A 19,784-nucleotide genomic window follows, 5' to 3' on the forward strand; every position below is an offset into this window, starting at 1 on the left:
AAAGCACAGATGAAAAATAAAAAACAGAAACGACAAGAACATTTGATCAAACAGATGTATTCATGGGCGGAGAATTCAAAAAGAAACAGCTCTTTCTTTAGTTAACCATATTTTATGCCCATTCAATTGTCCATAAAGGGAACCTGGAAGCATCTCTCAGGGGGATGGACATATCTTGAACTGCGCAGGAATACTCTGCTGCTCTGGGCCTGTCGTCATCTGTCTGTATCACGCTTCTCCAGCAGGGGTCGCTGCAGTCATGACTCTGAATCGGTCAGTGTTTACGGAAGTCCGAGTGACGTGTCACTGTCCACCGAAGCATTGTGGGAAGGAAAGCGGAGCTGACGGCCGCTGATGGCATACAGCTCAAATTGGCAAATATCTTCGATTAGTGAGCAGCTTTAAGAAACAGAAGATTCAGAGGAACGATGCTACTTCACGAAGCTAATGTCACCGGGTTTTGAAGAAGGGGAACATATGACGGTGTCATCGCTGCTCACGGCAGAGAAGTGGGATACTGTGTCAATGGACCGCGGCGTTTTTATTTTCTTTTGCAAGGGAGGCAAATAAAGTAGCGACGGGATATATTCCCGCTGTGGATGGGTGGTTGGGGGGCGACTGCGCTCCCGCATTCCTTATCGTTTGAAGTTTCTTGAGATATCTGTCGAAGACGCCGTCAAAGATGTCGACCAGCAGTCCCGAAGCGGTGAAGAAATTGCTGGAGAACATGCAGACGGACCTGCGGTCTCTGTCCATGGAGTGCAAGAAGAAATTCCCCCCAGTCAAAGAGGTCAGCCGGCTAGTTAGCTTCACTGAGCAGTCACCTCGGTGTTCAGCAGCTTGTCTCATATGTGATTCTGATTTTATAGTCGTAATAATGTAGATTTTTTTTTACATATGTGTATGAGCCTGTTTCCCCCCCACCAACCCACCGGGCCTGTGCTCTGCTGTGGGATGTGGACACTGAGTTGTTCTCATACTGTTCGGTTATATTAAAAGTTGTGTCAGCTGCTGGGCCTTCCTGTCTACTAGGCGTTGAAATAAATGAATATACAGGTGTTTATAGTGGCCCGTGCCACGTCATTTGGTTAAATGGCTTATTTTAAGCATTCACGTAGTGGCAGAGTAAACCCAACATGAGCTCAGCAGATGTTATGCATAACAGGTTTACACATGTATGTATTGGCATACATTTTTTTAACCAGATATATTCACTGTGCACATCACTTAGCAGTGTAGTGTTGAATTGATTAAATGGAGGTTTGGTAATGTAAAGGTTGGGTTCACTTAAAATATAAAACAAAGCAAGATAATGTTTTAGCCTTAGTTAACTTCTAGTCATGCAGATATCAGAATTTGGGCAAATAAAACAATGTTTTCATTGGCTACTAACTATTAGAGGTAGGTTAAGTGAGAAAATATGCTTTTTGCAAGATAGGGGATCCAACCTTTACATTAAATAAACATTACATAGTTGAATGTCTGTACTTGGTTGACTATGGATCGGACGCCGTAGTTTCCCACAGTTTTATTCCCCTGATTGCAAAGTGAGCACTTCTGTAAGATAAAGCCACGTCTTTGCTCAGTACTGTAGTTCATCCAAATCAAAAAAAAACCCAAAATTTTTCAGTTGTTCACAAGAAGCTCTGTGGATCATCCCGAGTCGTGCTGCAACCAACAGTTATTTTCATTATTAATTATTATCACCATCACCATTTCCCAACACCCAATGTGTTTTTTTTTTTCAAGTTGCTTGTTGTGTCTGACCAACAGTCCAAACCCAAAAGATATTAAGTATACTATCATCTTAAGAAGTAGGAATTTCGCACATTTGACAGGCTGGAACTAACACATGTTGCTAGAGACTTCAATTACTAATTGGTCATAAAAGTAGTTGCTCATTCATTTTCTCTGTCTATTGATTATTAATATGCTAATCGTTGTCCTGAATAAACAAAACATCGTCTGTAGGAAGACATGTTGCTGTTGAGTTTTGCATATTTTCAACGCTTTGATCAACACAGATGAAATGCCGTTCACCTCCTGTTGTATTGGGTTCGGCAGTAGAAATCAGAACCTCCACAACCTAAAACCTAAACTAAAATATGTATGTCTAGATAGATACCACTAGTGACTTTTTGACTTGGGTCCATTTTTAGCTTTTAATCCCAGGGCAGTCTTGCATTTCATTTATGTGGTAGATGTTCATGTAAGCTGTATTCAGGGAAATGTTTTGTTTTTGACATTTGTCATTAAAGGCCCGTTTGGCCTACATTGGTGTCTCTTAGGATCTCATATTGCACATTGGTTTCACAACAAGCTCGCCCGTATTGACAGCCGAGAGTGAATTCATAACAAGTGTTTTCTTTTTCTTTTTAGTATTTCCTGGACTAAGTTACTGTGTGCAGCTCCTGACTGGTGTACTTGTGTTGCAGTGTCGGTGACATCATGGCTTATTTTGAGAAAAGAATAGTACAAGGAGCTGTGATGTCATGGCCTTTTACCAGTGAATGTGTATTGTTAGATTCACACGTAGAGGACAACCCAGCTTTTATGACTCCACTTTGCCCCAAACAACACAGCCCTCTTTATTACATGCTCTGCTTGCAGGAGTCCGCAGGGCCGGGGTCAGAGTTCATTTATATCTGGAATGTACTGAATTTTTATTTTGAGCATCAATTTTAAGGGCTAAAAGATAAACATATGGTTCTGAGGTTGGCGGCGTATGATATGGACAAACACAACCTCCATTGGTAATCTGTTCTGGTCCGACCGCTCTGCATTTCCTGACGGTGTGGACATATAGACGCTGTTCTAATGTTTACCTATAAATGAAATGCATTTAGACAGAGTGCAGCTGGTGTTTGCCAAAGTTATGTAATTCAACTGACACCATCTCAGTCAGAGCCTCCTTACCTTAATTCCCTGTAATTCCCAGGTATAGCGAGCTCACTGTTTGCTTGCATATGTAACACTGGTCACACAGGTCATTAGATGAAATGTGCTGTATGTGGGGCTTTTTTGTGGTTGTGGAAATATTTATCAGCCAGCTCACCTGCATATCAGGTTTAGTTTGTTTTCCCTCAGGTCTCACTTTGGATAAAAGCAGCCTTAAAGTGAGACAGAGAAATACCTCAGCAAGTCCCTCCACTTCCTTTGTGTTCCTGCCATTGCAGATTCATTTGATCTCTCGACTCGAGTGCTTGATGCTTCAAAATGAGCTGTGTGGCAGTCACAACGTAGCACCATGAAAGGCATACAGCCAGTTTCTTGTAGTAGACTGCTTGCTGGCCTTTGCCTAGGGGGCCTGGTGAAGCATCTCCTTCAAATATTGATTTATCATCACCCGGGTTTCCTGGTCCTTACCAGCATCTTTCCCTCAGGGATCACAGGAGTGCAGGGAGCCACTCTGATATTCACGCTCTGGTTGATAGTGTTTTGATTGAAGAAACCTTTTCCAATTTGAGCTGTCATGGTTCTTTCTGCTGGGATGTTATTGTGCAACAAACAAGCTCCGTACCGGTGCTGTTGTTTGAATTGAAATGATTTCTACGCCTGTTGCAACACACAAATGTGTTCCACATTTCATACAGTTGTAGAATGTGATTTAACTGAACTCCTTAATTTCTAATGGATGGTTGCCTTTATGTTTGTCATACACACATTCCCAGTACTGACCAGTTTTATATAGCTGTGTATACATGTTTGTTAGTAGATTTATGGAAACTTAATACTAAAGCATTCCAAGCCAGTCTTCATTCCATTTCCTCCTCCATTTCCCAATCCATCTCCCACAGTGACATTGCACCACAGCCAGTTGTTTGTCTGGGTTAAGAAGAGCCAAGAAGAGTCCCATTGATTTTTCTGTATCATAGCTTCACACTCAGAACCTCTCTTTCATTGAGTAGCAGTCAATGAAACCACCGGAGCTTTCCTGTTTGTTGTGCTCTGATTGCTTTTTGCCTAGGTGAAAAAAAAACACATCAGGCAGCCCTCTGCTCTCTCTGATGATGAGTCAGGTGCCGTTAACTGTATGTAGCTCTCTGTGAAGTGTGACACGTTGACATGGGATAAGAATTTAATGAAAGCATTATGGGCAACCTCCGTATGGCTCGCTTAGTGCAACTCGTGTGACGCCTTGTCTGGGGATAAGAATTTAAAGAAAGCGTTATGGGCAACCTCTGTATGGCTCACTTGGCACAACTCATTTGCTAGACAGATTGTGTAGGCTACACAGAGTCAAAATAACAATGAGCAACATGGAGTGAGGATTCGGTGGACTGACACTGTTGTGCTGTTTTCTAAATATGCTAAATCAGTTAAAAAAAAAACTGCTGAATTAGAGACTCTCACAGCGAGTTTCTAAGGAAGTCAATGTGTGATGAGCTGCTCTAATTTTGCTTTGCAAATGAATGAGCTGGCACTCAGACATGGGTCAGTTCCGCTTTGAGGATCTTCCACAAAAAAGGCACTGGAGAAGAATTGAAAGTATTGAGCACTTACAGCCTGGTTCTGACATTGTTTGTACAACAGAGCCCTATTTAATGTCCCCTCCTACTCGTTATGGATATTTTAAAATCAACTTAGTCCAGCGTTGTGTATATAATGTACCCATTCCTCCACACTCTGGCAAATTCAAAAGTATCCATGTGGAAAATACCTAAATGAATATTAGCCTATACGTCCCTTACTATACTTCATTACCCTATTTATACCTGGCATTGAACCTGTATCTGGATATGTTACCTGGATAAGGAAAAAAGGCAGGCATTGGGATTAGTACGTGATCAGATTGGACAGACCATACTTTATAATAAGGACAATACTCCAGGAACCTGATTTAACTTTTCATAAAGACTGATAAAGGAAATCATATGTAAGACAACCAATGAGAGGATAGTTAGTGTAGGAAAATGGTTAGGATATCTACTCTCTGTTACACAGGATACTGACATCATCAGGCCAACGGTATTTCCTTCCACACGGTGGTGACGTCATAATGCTGGCAGTTTTCAGATTGAAGCCAGTTCCACACTTAACAACGGAAAGATGAAACAGCACTTTCTATGAGGAAGTAGATGGAAAAATGTGTTGACAGACATGGAAATGATGAATTCACTGTTTTCAGTCAACCGAGGACTCTACCAGTAACTAGGCCAATCTGAGAAGAGTTTCATTGTGAAGATTGAAGGTTTTTGTACATTAACATTTGTCAGATGGAAGTATTAATCATAACTGGTTTCAAGATGGAACACATGGTTCCTCTCAAGGGAGCACAAAGGAATTGTAAACCAATAAATACCTCTGATTAGAGGCATTTATCAGTTTACTGGTAGGCCCCTTATTTGATTGACTCACAGATTCTGCAATAGCGTGAAAAAACATCTTTTTGATGACTTGTGCAGTAGACCGATTCAAGAGTACTTTTCAAGATGTCCCTTTGTGTCTCACCCTCATCAGATTCAGCCAATCAAAGAGGATCTTATCGCGTTAAATCACAACAGCCACTATTGCCACTGATTAGCATCTCGAGGGCCAATAATCGTGATGAATAAATACTTACACTACTCCTTCAATACGCATGAACACTCTGACCAAGCTGGGCCTTTTGATAAGCACAAAGAAGGCTCTTGTCAGAACTATTTGAAGTGGACTTCAAATACTATTTATAGCTTGGATATTGGAGAAAACATGCTCCCCTTTCTCACTGCCCGTGGGCCACAGGCTGCAGAATTTCAGGGTGACTCATTATTTCAGTTGACTAGACGGACAGCTGTAATACAGTATGCTGTTGCGGTTACATTGTGCTCTTTAGGTGTTGATGGAGCATCACAGGTGAGAAGTTATCTGAAAACTAGCAGTTAATAAATTACAACTCATGAGTTATGTCCAGTTTTAACTAAATAACTCTATCAGATAAAACATTGCATAGGCTTTCATTAGAAAGCTTGAAATATTGTTTCAGTTGTTAAATTCTTTAAAAACATCACCACTATCCCAGACCCAAGCAGTTCTGGCTCTTTGTATTTTCAGTCGTCCAACATAGCTACAGTATATTATTGTATCAGCCTCTGGTGATATCAATAGTAGCCACTGTCGGGTTGTAGTTATAGGGGGCTAAAAAAGCTCTCTGTGTTCTCCTTATTGCCCTGTTAAGACCTCTGGCTCTGTTTGAGGAACAAAGGAGTAGAGGGAGACTAGCATTTTTTGAAGATTAACTTTAAGGCGCTATTTGGTAATAGGCCAGTTCATACTAACAGGCAAACCCACCAACCAGGGGTTGCTTGGTAACCAATGGTCCAGCAGGTCCTCAACAGTGGCTCAACTGTTCAAATGACATGTTAAAGTGATACAGTCACATTGAGGCCAAAGATTGCTCTTTACAGCCACTCTGATGTAAAGGACTGCAACTAACAATTTCATTATCGGTTAATCTGCAGATTATTTTCTCAATTAATCGTTATGTCTATAAAATGTCAATTTCTTAGAGTCCAATGTGATGTCCTCACATGTCTTGTTTTGTCTGATCAACAATCCAAAATCCGGTTAAGATATTCAGTTTGCTATCATGTATGACACACATTTGAGAAGCTGCAACCAGCAAACGTTTGGCATTTTTACTTAAAGATGACTAAACGATTACTTGATAATCAGAATAATTGTAGATTTTCTACATTTCTACATTCTAGACAAATGTAGAATTTTCTGTCGACCGACTAATTCATTAATCGACTAATTGTTGCAGCTCTAATGGACTCAGTGGTTTCCAAATCCAAAGTAGTCTGCCTTGCTCACAATTACATTATGCTTTAATCTGTTAACACAGAGTGGTGGTAGAGTGGTATACTGCTTTGCTCGTTTTTTCATGAATCGAATAAAGTTTTTCATCCAGTTGGATGGGAAATGTTCACTTAGAGGTCACTTATATAAAAAACCTTATTTTTCAAAAGTTGGGCTTTCACTGTATTTCTGTGGCTGCAGACATCATAGGATGATGTTGTTTTTTGAAAAGATCAGTGAGGCTCCAGTCATTTGTAACACATGCATGCCCGGGATGTAGTCAGACCATGCAGTGGATGTATGAAAAATGCATCAAGGTAACGTAGGCCCATTGGCTGTTTGCTCAGCTGAGGATCTCGCTGCTACTATTGATGTTAGTGATATGCCAGATGTTGTGATTAAAGGCTGCAATTAGCAAGGTTTTTCCAGAAGAAAATAATCAATTGATTATGTGCCACCTTTTCCCGAAGCAGTCATATCATCAGTGGTAAAAATATCTTTTAAATACAACTTAGATTTTAGTATGAAAGATAGTGTTTATCTATGCTAATGGAAGGAACATGTGGGAGAGCATGAGGAGAATTAGCAGAGAAAGGGAAGACATACAGAAGTGATAGGCTACAGTCCTGGTGAAAAGAAGCAGCAGAGGCTAGACAGAAAAGAGGAAGTTTTGACAGGCTTACATTGGTTTGTGGTCACGACAGAGAGATAGGAACAACCTGTTTTGACTGGAAATGCTCGGTATCTCTGTTGCTCTCACACGGACTGACTCGCATTTAGCGACATATCCATGTCATCTCCTCCTCCCGCCTTTTTCTCCCGACATTCCTCCTTCCCCCTTTACATTTCTTTGCATCTCACCCCTGCCATACACCTCACTGGGGAAATCACTTCCTACTAGCACATCCCTCTCAAGTTGAAGCCCGTTCTTAGCAGATTTATCAGCCCTCCCTCCGCCTCTCTGCAGCCAGGCATTTTCTATCTCTCCCCTGTGGCCATCATTACAAGAAGCTGTGTCTACCACTGGTAGCAAAGTGGCTTACAACAAAGTGGCTTACAACTAAAAAGCCGCACAACTAATGTCAACCTAAATGTCTCATCTCTTTTCTTTCTTCTAGGCTGCAGAGTCTGGCATTGTGAAGATTAAGACCATCGCAGCCAGGAATACGGACATACTGGCAGGTGAGTGAGAAAGTGAGATGGGTTAACTGCAACTGAGAGACTATGATTTATCAGGGAAGGGTGAGGTGAAAAAATGATTGAAGTTACTACAAGGAACTTTCATTTTGTGATGATTTTAGCTGCCCCTGTGGACAAAAGTGGTAGTGTTTTCTCGGAATGAAGACTGCATTTCCCATGAGCACCACCGTCTCTTGTCGTAAAAATCTCGGCTAGCACATGCATTTGCTTCGGAAACGAGTGAAAGAAAGATGCTTATTATACTTATTTTTAATACTATTTTCCTTTTTTAAACACCGCTGTTTGCAGAATGTATAGTGAGTAGTGAGGTAATGTATCCATTTGTGGCTATGTAAGATTAATGATTTTAATATGACAATGGTGAAGAAAAGTAAACTTGTACACCTTGGTTACATGTAAAGCTGCATTCACCACCAAATCTGGCAATGCAACACCTTCCAGCAGGGTTGTGTGGAGGTGTGGGGGTGTTAATTTGTGCTTTAGAACATAACCGCTGTGATACAATCAGAAAATAACAATTTATTTTTCAGATACACTCCTTTGTTCTCGCTATGCTGCTCCCTCTCTTCATTCACTCTTTAGCTCGCTGGACCACCGCTTCTCTCTCTCTCTTGCTCGTGCTCTCAGCTCACTCACACTCTCTCTCACTGTTTCTTTCGTCTTTTTAAAAATAAGTTGGGAAACTGACAAGTCTAACTTTACTATTAACAATATCAAACAAAGAGAAATGTCCTCCCCCTGTTCTTAGTGTCTTTGTACTTCCTCATACTATAATGCCACATGTAATGTAAACAAAGGCTTTTCCCTCTGCGTGACGTTAATCGTTTTGTCTGATTTCGCAGGGAATCCCACCCGGTGACAGGCATTTAGAATAACTATGTAGAAATAGCCAATCCTCTTGTTGACGGTCTCGTTTGTTTATGTAGGTCATATAGAGGCATCAGAGGCATCATGAGACTGTTTCATAACCAGTTAAAAGTTCCTTGTAGTAACTTTAACTCTCCCATGTAATATTATATTTATTCAAGTTATCTTTTTTGGTCCATTTTTAGTTTAGTTGGTATTACAGGTGCAAAGTTTCTGTTTTAAACTGTAACCCAGCTATATTTACACTGTTTTCACAATGTCTCCCCTATAAATACAACGTATGAGCAAACAATAGTATTGACTTCTATATTCGCATTCACTATAAAGCACTAGGCTGATCTCTCAACAATAGGAAATTGTTTCTATGCTGTCCCGATAAAGAGTCTGGCTGTTTTTTGGTGACATTTGCAGAGTTGACACATAGTAGACATTTTCCGAGTTCCACTGTCCAACTCCAACTGCCCCCTCTGTTACTGTAAACTGTAATCTTTGTTGCAGAGTTAAAATGATCTTTGTTTCCTGGATGGATTTTCTGTTTCATAAAGATCAGAAGATTAGACGGTGAAACCTGTTGTGCAGGTGTAAATCATTCAAGAGCTAAATCCTGCATAATGAAGATGAAAATTATTGTTGGACGCAAAGCACTGGCTCACTGTGTTCTGATCAGATAGCACAAATATGTTTTTCTTTCCTTTTTTTACACTTTGTTGTGAAGGACTATTTAAAATGACATGATAAAACAAAGTACAAATATTTCTCAAATGTTGATAGTAAATTATTATTTTAGCAAGGTAACTTGACATCAGACTAAAAGTCAGAACTCCTCCACTCAAAATATGTTTTCCTAAACTGTTTTCCAATAACATCTTGAGTAACAGAATTTATGTCTTTCCACTATTTTTGGATAAGGTTGCAGGACCAAAAATGTGTTTTTGCTTATTGTTCCTTCAGTTGGATGGGACTTCACTGTGCAGAATGATGTATGTGCAGAGTTTGACACTAGAAAGCTGTTTTCATGATGCTTTCTGTCTGTTATTTTATTCTGCAGTTTTGACCTTTTTACAAATTTGTTGTAGTGTATTTGTTCTCTGCCCTTCCCTCTGCAGTACCAGTATTTGATATAGATATGTGTATGTAGTGTGTAAAAACCCACTATATGTAACCTGCCCAGCCCCAAATGGCACACACACACAAAGTTAACAACTAGCTGGTGAAGAAAGTAGAACATGTAGCAGTTAAAGTGAAATGTGCTTTGATTTCCAAAAGGTATTTACATTTTAAGCATCTGTACAGTTATCGAAAAAATACAGTGACATTTTCCTTATGTGTCCTTTCACTGCAGCTCTGAAGGAGAACAGCTCAGAGGTTGTGCAGCCTTTTCTGATGGGATGTGGCACCAAAGAGCCCAAGATCACCCAGCTGTGTCTCGCTGCCATTCAGAGACTCATGTCCCATGAGGTGGTATCTGAGGTGAGGACCCTGAGCTAGCCTAGCTAGCTAACTTACATGGTAGCAAATACATACAGTATATTCAGGCTCATGTTCAGAGTTGAGATACCCAACCCACCACAGGCACTGCACAAGCACAACAATTGAAAGAAAGAAAAATAAATAAAATAATGACTAAAATTTCTTTGCCACAAATGAAAAAATAATTAACAAACATATTAAGTCTGCATTATGAATAGTTTCAGGGGTAGAATTGATAATACAGTGTTGGAGTGATTAAAAGCTGTTTTCCAATAACACCTTGAATAACAGAATTTACGTCTCTCCAGTAATTTTGGATAAGACCACAGGACCAAAACAGATGAATTAAAGTTCCTCTGTGAGACTTACATTTGTTACAAAGGTTTGAGGTACTGAACATTTATACCCGGAGAACATTTTCTGGAGGCGTACTGGAGTGAAATTGAAATTTTGCTCATGCACACTGATATAAGAGCATTTGGGGAAAACCCTGCCACACATGTCAGACTATTCTACCAGAGTAATGACACAGACTTTAAAGAGCCATATGAACACTGGCTTGCATGTTGTTAATATGGCATATATATCTGAAATTTTGCCTTTGGGGGTTTTAGCAGAGATTAGTAATTTTTCAATTTCTCTATGCTGTAGGCATAATTTTATATTTTAATTTTATAATTTTATCAAGAATATAATTATATACATATATATATATTGAGAATCTATCAAATATGCAATTGAAGAAACTTAAAAATATCAGTTTGGGATGCCAAAATCGATTTGTTTAAAGGATTTTACAGAATGTTGTCTAAACAAAGTGAAGAGATGCAAATACGCCTTTTGACATCCAGTTAATTGGATATTTTTGATCTAAATATTATAAAAATCTGAATTAAGAGCAATAGGGGACCAGAAAGAAATGGTTTGGGGGTGTTCAGATGTTTCCTGACGTCCCTCCAAACCAAGAGTGTATTGAATATAATTGGATTATTAATTGAGGACTTTAGATGCTCGGTATTGTAGATGATTAGAAGGGATGTCAGTGGTCCTGGGCTGCTGTAAAAGACTCCAAACTAATCAATAGGGAATCATGTCTGTTTAGGAACCAGCTAATTATATTTTTGATTTGAGCTGACCAGTAATAACATGTATAATAACATGTAAATCAAGCAGTGATGCCCCTTTTAACTCCCTTGGCTTCATGAGCTTGGAAAATTTTACTCGTTGATTTTTATTAACCCAGATATAACGTGACATATTCGTATTTAATGATTTGAAAAACAAATGTGTTAAATAGCATGGAAGACCCTGGAACAAATAGTTTAGACATGGAAGTATATTCATCTTTATGACATAAATTCTTCCAAAGAAGGAAGAAGGCAGGGTCATCCATCTTGCTAGATACTCTTTCTTTTTTTTGTTGTTGTGGAGAATAGTTTGCCTGAAATAAATTGTTCAAATCTGGGGTTATGAAAATACCTAGATATTTGAATTCTTTGAAAAGGAGATTGCAGTGGTAAATCTGAAAGAATGTTTAAGGGAAGTGCTAAAGATTTATCTAAATTAATTTTATAACCAGAGAAATCCCTGAATTTGGTGATTGTATTTAAGACTGTTTGAACTGAAATTTTCAGGTTTTGTAATTACAAAAGAACATCATCCGCATATAAAGAAATGCAATTTTCCTCCCCTAGTTTGATTCCAGAAATGTCACATTTATTCCTAATAGACTCAGCTGAAAGTTCAATGTCTAGTGTGAACAGCAATGGGAATAAGGGGCATACCTGCCTGCAGCCTCTGTGTACTAAAAACCTCTCAGACAGCAGGCCATTTGTATTGACTCATAGACAGAGGGGTCAGAGTATAAAGACTTGATTATATTATATAAAATTGGAACCAAGCATAAATTTCTCTAAAACGGCAAATAAAATGGACTACTCCACCTGCCCAATTAACATATTCTAAGCCTAATGAATTAAGACTACAGTGAAAAAATACTAATTAATAAAATGGAGTAGTCAAATTGGAAATATGAAACACCAAAGACTTCTTTGTGTTAATTCTGAATCACAGCATAAATGTATAAAGCGACATAAACACCAAGCATAAAACAGTAGAAACACTATGCACCACGTTGTCCACAAAATCCCTCAGGATTAATTTCCTCCTTTCATCTACATTTCCCAATAAGAGGCCATTGCTCTAATCTGGATTCATCACCTTGTGTCATTGTGCTTCACTGAATGACACAAGGTGATTACCATTGCCAAGAGTGTAAAATCGATACATATGTCCTTAAGGAGAATGGTCTTCCCATGTTTTCATTAAGAAATCTACAATCCAGTGCAATCCCCTGAGCTGTTAGTTTTATTTAGATGTTATGGGTCGTCACAATATATGGCTACTGTTCATTCTTGGTTGCCAATTCCCCAGTCATTTTGTTGGGGAACAAATGCATGTTGATATTGACCTTAATGTTCCTTCATTCAGCGTTCACATGCTTGCAAATTTTAATTCACCCACCATCTTAGGCATCTCTTTCTTGATAGATTATAAGGGTAATTCATTCAGATCAATGCAGGAATCAACGCAACTCATCAATACCCAATCAGGCAATGTCAATATGAGAATTGTTAATCTAAATTAATTCCCATCACCGGTGGCTATATCTGACAGACACTAATCTTCCCTTCCTCCTCTACTCCTTATGTCCTGGGGTTGTCCATCCTTTAATTCTTGCGTGACGCCTTTCAGATCTTCAGATGGCGATCTATAGAGTTTGTGTTTGAGGTTGGTAACCATTGGCCTAGAGCAATTATCTTTAGGATTTCTGCTATATAGCAGTTAAAGAGCCCTGAAGAAGGTGGAATAGACATCCATCTTTGAAAACGGGTGACTAGTAATTTCTTAGATGCAAATGTGGTTTAATATAAGCTCATGCAATGGGTTTTGAGCCCTTTTAATAATCCAGTTGGAGTCAGACCTGAGATTAGAGCTGTTTCAAAGTTGGCACCCTGGAGCTGCCACACAACTGCCTTGTTAATACACCGTTAAAGACTGTTATTAAAAATGTGTGGAGCTATACCGTGCCTTCCACATTTTGATGTCAAGAGTTTATTTAATTAGGCTAACATATGGCTTTTGTCGTGCTTTACACTCCCAGAGTAAATCCTCAAAAGACACATCAGGCCACTTGGTGTCATTTTTATCAACTCATTGTTTCCCTTTTTTCTCTTTTCAGTAAGAGCTGCTGAGTTTTTTTTTTTTAATTAATTGGTCAGGTGTGTTTTGTGATTAATAAACTATAAAATGTAAAAAATAAATAAAAATGGCTGGTCCCAATTTCCCAGAGCCCAATGTGACTTCTTCAGATAGCTTATTTTGTCTGACCAACAGTCCAAAACCTTGCAATATTCACTTAACAATAACATTTATTGAAAAGGAAAAAGCTGCAAATGATCACATTTGAGAAGCTGGAACCAGTGACATTTTGACATTTTTGCATGATAAATGACTTTAAATGATTTAATCGATTAGCTAAATTGTTGATTTATTTTTTGTTAGTCGACTAATCGTTTCATCAAGTAACAGTTTCAGCACTAATCCACATTAGCTCATGCTGTTGTACCTTTTAAGATGCCAAGTATAGCCGCAATCCTATTACCATTACCTTGTTCAAACATGCCTCAAAATGAGTGTGTGTGATGCAGATTTCCCCAGCTAGTCTTGTCAGTCTTGTTTCAGGAGTTTCTTTTGGCCTTTAAGGTTGCGTTTTCTTTTTCTTTTTCTTTTTACTACCCTCTTTATCCTTGTACTTTGAGTGATTGTTATCACACTGTTGCACCCGCAGAAACATCTAGAATATCTAGGACACAAACTTCAAATATTCTACAACCCACACATACTCTGATCCATTTAGCATTGTAGCTTTTCTTTTATTTTTTCAGCAGCACTCCACTTCATCAGCAACCTTGAACTGCAGGGTTTAACAGCTAGACAATACCTGACCTACCTCAATATTGATTCCCATGGTGTCGCTGGAGAGAACCATGTCGGATACTTTGTCATGTGGACAGAGTGTGGGGATGTGGGTGGTGGTGGTGGCGAGATGTTGCTCACATTATTAATCAAACAAAAACATTCACATGTGAGGATTTTCGGATTTTTTTTTTGTTTGCTTGTTTGTTTAAGAATAATAAGTCAATTTACTATTTGGGGGGTTTTAACAATTGGTCTGACAAGCAATTTGAAGACCTGAGACTCTCTGAAATTGGAATTAGCATTTTTTGTAAGACTTGATAGGCTAAATGATTCATTTATCATTCTGAAAAATAATTAACAAATTCATCATTAATTAGAATAATAATTATTTGCAGCCCTAATGTGGATTAGAATCATAAGTTGCAAAAACTCATTATGAATTAGAAATTAATGTGTTCCTTGTTTTTTTTTTTATTTTCTGAAGTAAAGACTCCAGCCTGTTAGTACGCTGTAGAGCAGCTTAGAGGGGTTCCGTGACTAGTCGGTGTATTTTGGACATCTTGACCCAAGAAAGGACATACACTGTCACTTATGATCTGCATCAAGTGACATAATATTAACTGGCAGCTAGATTTGGTTTTATTGAACTCTGTGATGTTGTGACCCCTAAGCGAGAAGGAGCAGCTGGTCCCAAGTGTGTGTTTTTTGTTCATGTTTGTGATTTAAGGCCGTGTGACCTCAGGCTGTGCTCTCACTTGCGTTATGTTTGCTTTTTGTCACAAGCTAGCAACTCTTGATACCGCCACCTGACTCAAACTGCAAATGCATGTGTACGTGACATGTGCGCACTGGTGGATGAAACGATTTGATAAATATCGATGTAAACAATTGAAGGTCTTTGTGTGTACAGGCTGCGGCGGGGAACATCATCAACATGTTGTGGCAGCTGATGGAGAACGGTTTGGAGGAGCTGAAGCTTTTACAGACGGTCCTGGTCCTGCTAACCACCAACACAGTTGTACACGACGAAGTACTTTCCAAGGTATAAAGCCAACACACTCCTTCGCACAAACTGCTTATTTATTAACTGTATTTCTTACTCCTTTTTATCTATACATACATAAATACATACTGTATACGTGGACTGAACGCCTTGCAAGTATCTCACTTCTCTTTCTCAGTGAGTCATCTTCTGTTTATTATTAAACTGTGGCTATAAAGCTTTATTATACCCAGCAATTCAGATTTGTGGTAACCTTGCTTCTGTGTGTGCAGCATTATAACACAGTGCCAAATTATATGGACTATCAGACCCACTAAGAACATACAATTTTTGTTAAATGACAATGATAATTTGAAAATTAAAACTCAAGTCTCCCATTTATGTAGTTAGCAGATCAATCCTTGTAACTTTTAATGGCTGAGAAGACAGAATATGATTTTATTTTACCCCTCATGAAGATGAAGCAGTAGTAATTCATTCATTTAGGCTGAGTTAACGCATATTTGGAGATGCAGCATAATACTTTTATATGTTGTCCCTGTCCAGGCCATTGTGCTGTGTTTCCGTCTTCACTTCACCAAGGACAACATCACCAACAACACAGCGGCCGCCACCGTCAGACAGGTTGTCACTGTGGTTTTTGAGAGGATGGTGGCTGAGGATGAGCGTTTCAAAGGTCAGATGGTGTTATCGCTATTTGAGGGGAATGGGATGTCAATATAGCGGTGGAAGTTTTGCGAGACATATGGAATAGAAACAGAAATGTAGAAATGTGAACTCTGCATTTGTGGAAGATTTACAGCAAATGTAACAGCATCAGCATCATTTAGGGGTAATAAGGTGTCAACACAGAGACTGTAGACTATAGAATAGTGTACAGGTTATGTATAAGATTCATGGGAAGTTAAGCTCAAAACTAGAGGAGCCATGAGAAAGTGTATTTTATTTGCACAACCAACAACACACAAAAAACCATAAAGCATTAAAAGAGTAAAAAAAAGGATTGTGCTGGTGAGATAACAAAACAAAAGAACTTATGAAGACATTGTTTCTCACCAAAAAGGGAAAAAAACTCAACATCTAAAATTGAAGTTTATGAAAGAAGAAAAAATATGACTGTAGTTTGGCACAAAAATTCAGAAAAAGTTAATTTCTTACAGTTTAGAGTCCAACAGCGTACATGGAAATGTGACTTTATTTTCAATTACTTAAAGGTGTCCTGTTGAATTTTCTTGTAAATAAAATTATATTTACATTTAGTATTATTCCCCAAAACACACTGTGTGCATCCTTGAGTTCTAACAAATGTGTTGAATGCATTTCCATTCATAAAATTTTGAAACCTGCAGTGTTTGTATCCATGTTTACTAACTTGCAGTCTTCCTCCTCCCTGCCTTTGTCGGCGGATTGCTGTATTTCCGGGCAAATTACCGCCACCTGTAGATCAGTGAAACACTGTGAAACCATTTGCTGGAACGTGTATTGTGGTTGTGGCTAGATAGTAACCCTAGATTTGGGGAAACTCTCACGAGATTTGTCTGCGTTGTTCTTTCATTGTGAGTGTTGTTTGTCTTGATTGTGCAAAATAATTTAGTTTTATGACGTGACAATGCTGTGGTTAAGGGCTGGTTAGATTTAGGCTCTTGGTTAGAGTTAAAGAAAGATCATGGTTGGGTTATAATGATTCGCTAATCTAGGGCTACCATCTAGACAGAACCATGTATTGCGTCACCTGTGTGCACATGTGCAAAACAGAGATCCACTCATAAAAAAATTCTGCTAGTGGTCAAAAGCTTTTGATTATACTACTACTATACTATTCTACATAATAGTAGAACTACATACCAACTTTGTCTTCAGTAACAGAGTAAACAACACATAGTTGCCAGTTAGACTGCCAATAGTTGTTTTCCCTTTCTCTGTAAGAAAAATAACACATGTTCACAACCTGGGTTATATTTTCTTTGTTTCAGTTATCATTGCTATCAGTTCTAACATTTTCCTCATCAACTTAATTGCCGGAGACAAGAGCTTGAATAGAGTGCAGTTAGGAAATGAACACCAGTAAATTATCAATCATTCTATTATGAATATTGATATATAATTCACATCCCTACTCTAAACTTATCCTTATGATTAAGACTAACTAAAATGTAAAAGTGTTTTTTTTTTTGTATTTGACCCCCAGGCATTGTGGAGCAGCCTCCTCCTGTCCAGGGAAATACCAATCGACGATCTGTTAGTACTCTGAGGCCCAGTGCAAAAGATGCCTACATGCTGTTCCAGGTACGTCCACCAGGGGTCAGCAGCCCTCCTCACAGCTTTATGCCCTCTTCCCATCTGCTCTGGGTAAAACCCTTTAGACCAAGTAGCTTTTTAGACATTCCTCATGAGCTCATGTCATCATCGGTGGATAGGGTAAGACTTCACACTGAAGAGGTTCAGCCTGTCAGACCAGAGACAAGAAATCAGAATAGTCCCTACAGCTGTGAATTAATCATATTACTGATCTCACAACACTGACTTTTGATGTTGAAAATAAGGTAGTAATTGTTTTAATCCTAGCAATTAAGTAAACTTTGCCAGAAGAAGTGAGTTAGAGTCCCCTTTTTATTCTTCAGCCACGTTGCACTTTTCCCTGATGATACTTGTCCTCCCAGCAGAGGTCAGTGATGGCTCTGTTTCTGCAACTGTTATGTTTGTGGAACATTACACTCGGTTGTTGTGAATGCTGTTTTATGTCGCCCCCCCCCCTCCCCCTGCAGGATCTGTGCCAGCTAGTGAACGCTGATGCCCCCTACTGGCTGGTGGGCATGACAGAGATGACACGGACGTTTGGCCTGGAGCTGCTGGAGTCTGTCCTTAATGATTTTCCTGGGGTGTTCCTACAGGTACATACAACTGGAGAGAACAATGAGGAGCAGAAAGACACAAAATGTGACCTCAGAAAGGCATACCTAACGCTTAACTATTGGCTTACTTTGTGTTTTGTCAGGTGTTTCTGTTATTTTTGTCCACCTGCTATACCTTTTATATTATCTTAACATCAGAGATGATACAACTCTACTCTCAACTATATTCTTTAACAGTAATGTATCTTTGTATTACTATAGTTTGTCTGATCTCCACTGTCCCACTCGCTCTCTCGTTTCCTATCCAGCACCAGGAGTTCAGTTTCCTGCTGAAGGAACGGGTGTGTCCCCTCGTCATCAAGCTTTTCTCCCCCAACATTAAGTTCCGGCAGGGCAGCAGCAGCGCCGCCTCACCGGCACCTGTGGAGAAACCTTACTTTCCCATCTGCATGAGGCTGCTGCGCGTGGTCTCAGTCCTCATCAAGCATTTCTACAGCTTACTGGTAGGGGGCCAATCTGCAGCGATGGTCGGCTGGCCAAAACTGTTGCCTGATGGATGCTTTACAAGTTAGGGATTTTCTCAAGCACAAAGCTGATGCACTTGATTGATCTGGTCTGATTAGCATTGGATTAGTGTAGTAGTAGTTTTGTCTTAGTTCTGCTCGAAGCACTTTAATGAGCTTAGTCGCATATGAGTAATCTCGCATTGCAGCTGTTTTTATTTAGTGATATTCTCTCAATCTTTGAGATGGAAATTTGTCTTTTTTTACACTCTCTCTGTCAAAAAGCTTGTTTAGCTACAGAAAAGCTTAATTAGAACTTGAAGGGACTCTGTTTAGCAAGCCAAACTTCTGTCCCCTGTCCGATATATGTGTGTGTGTTTGTTTCGCAGGTGACCGAGTGTGAGATCTTCTTGTCTCTGCTGGTGAAGTTTCTGGATGGGGAGAAGCCACAATGGCTGAGAGCAGTGGCTGTGGAATCAGTCCATAGGCTATGTGTGCAGCCACATTTACTACGGTAAGGATAGGTTCTGTCTTAATACAGTACCTAACCACCACAGTCCTTGTCATTTAAGATCTATAAACCAACACACAATTTTAGTTAACGAGCCTCAACATTTTAATCTTATAATTCTAATCACACAGTTTTTCTTATTTCTTGTTTGTTTTTTTATCTCAAGTATTAACTCATGTTCTACAGCAGCTTTGAATTAAAAAAAAATGTATCTGTAATTAGTGATGTATGTACAGTACCTCTACAATACAGATACAACAACAGAGGTTGTACAAAAAAAACCCCAACAAAACATACTAATAAAACAACAGTCAACATAAACAAACACTTAACACTTAATTAACACTTGCACTTTGTCTGCTGTTAACACTGTAAAATGGTCTGAATGGTGTTAATGATTTTCAGCCCTGCAGGCAGCACAGCTCAAGGTTGATCAGTCATTCGCTCAATCTGTTCCAATCTCTCAGCCCACAACTTTGGTCCAGTTAGTTAAATATCGCAGCAGTTATTGGAAAAACGAACATGAAATTTGGTACAGATATTCATGATCCCAGAAGAGGATGATATTAGAGTACTAACAAACACGTACAAGTGTTTAACCTGTAAAGTGTCGTCTG

General features: G+C 39.1%; 1 protein-coding gene across 5 annotated transcripts in view; it reads left to right on the forward strand.

The window, feature by feature from the left end:
- The first annotated feature begins 246 nt into the window (after positions 1-246).
- The window catches only part of mon2 (MON2 homolog, regulator of endosome-to-Golgi trafficking), a 41,263-nt gene continuing 21,725 nt past the window's right edge, over positions 247-19,784 (forward strand). For 4 of the 5 annotated variants that reach the window (XM_044356023.1, XM_044356025.1, XM_044356024.1 and 1 more), the window contains exons 1-9: positions 289-790; positions 7,899-7,962; positions 10,190-10,317; positions 15,209-15,340; positions 15,848-15,977; positions 17,490-17,587; positions 18,067-18,192; positions 18,462-18,656; positions 19,046-19,170. In XM_044356023.1, coding sequence (XP_044211958.1) covers positions 683-790; positions 7,899-7,962; positions 10,190-10,317; positions 15,209-15,340; positions 15,848-15,977; positions 17,490-17,587; positions 18,067-18,192; positions 18,462-18,656; positions 19,046-19,170 — 1,106 coding nt within the window. In that variant the 5' untranslated portion in view covers positions 289-682. Of the gene's footprint in view, positions 791-7,898; positions 7,963-10,189; positions 10,318-15,208; positions 15,341-15,847; positions 15,978-17,489; positions 17,588-18,066; positions 18,193-18,461; positions 18,657-19,045; positions 19,171-19,784 lie in introns of all 5 variants that reach the window. The other variant, XM_044356027.1, reaches the window with a different exon arrangement.

This window comes from Thunnus albacares, chromosome 7 (genome assembly GCF_914725855.1).
Source record: "Thunnus albacares chromosome 7, fThuAlb1.1, whole genome shotgun sequence".
NCBI classification, from domain to species: Eukaryota; Metazoa; Chordata; class Actinopteri; order Scombriformes; family Scombridae; genus Thunnus; species Thunnus albacares.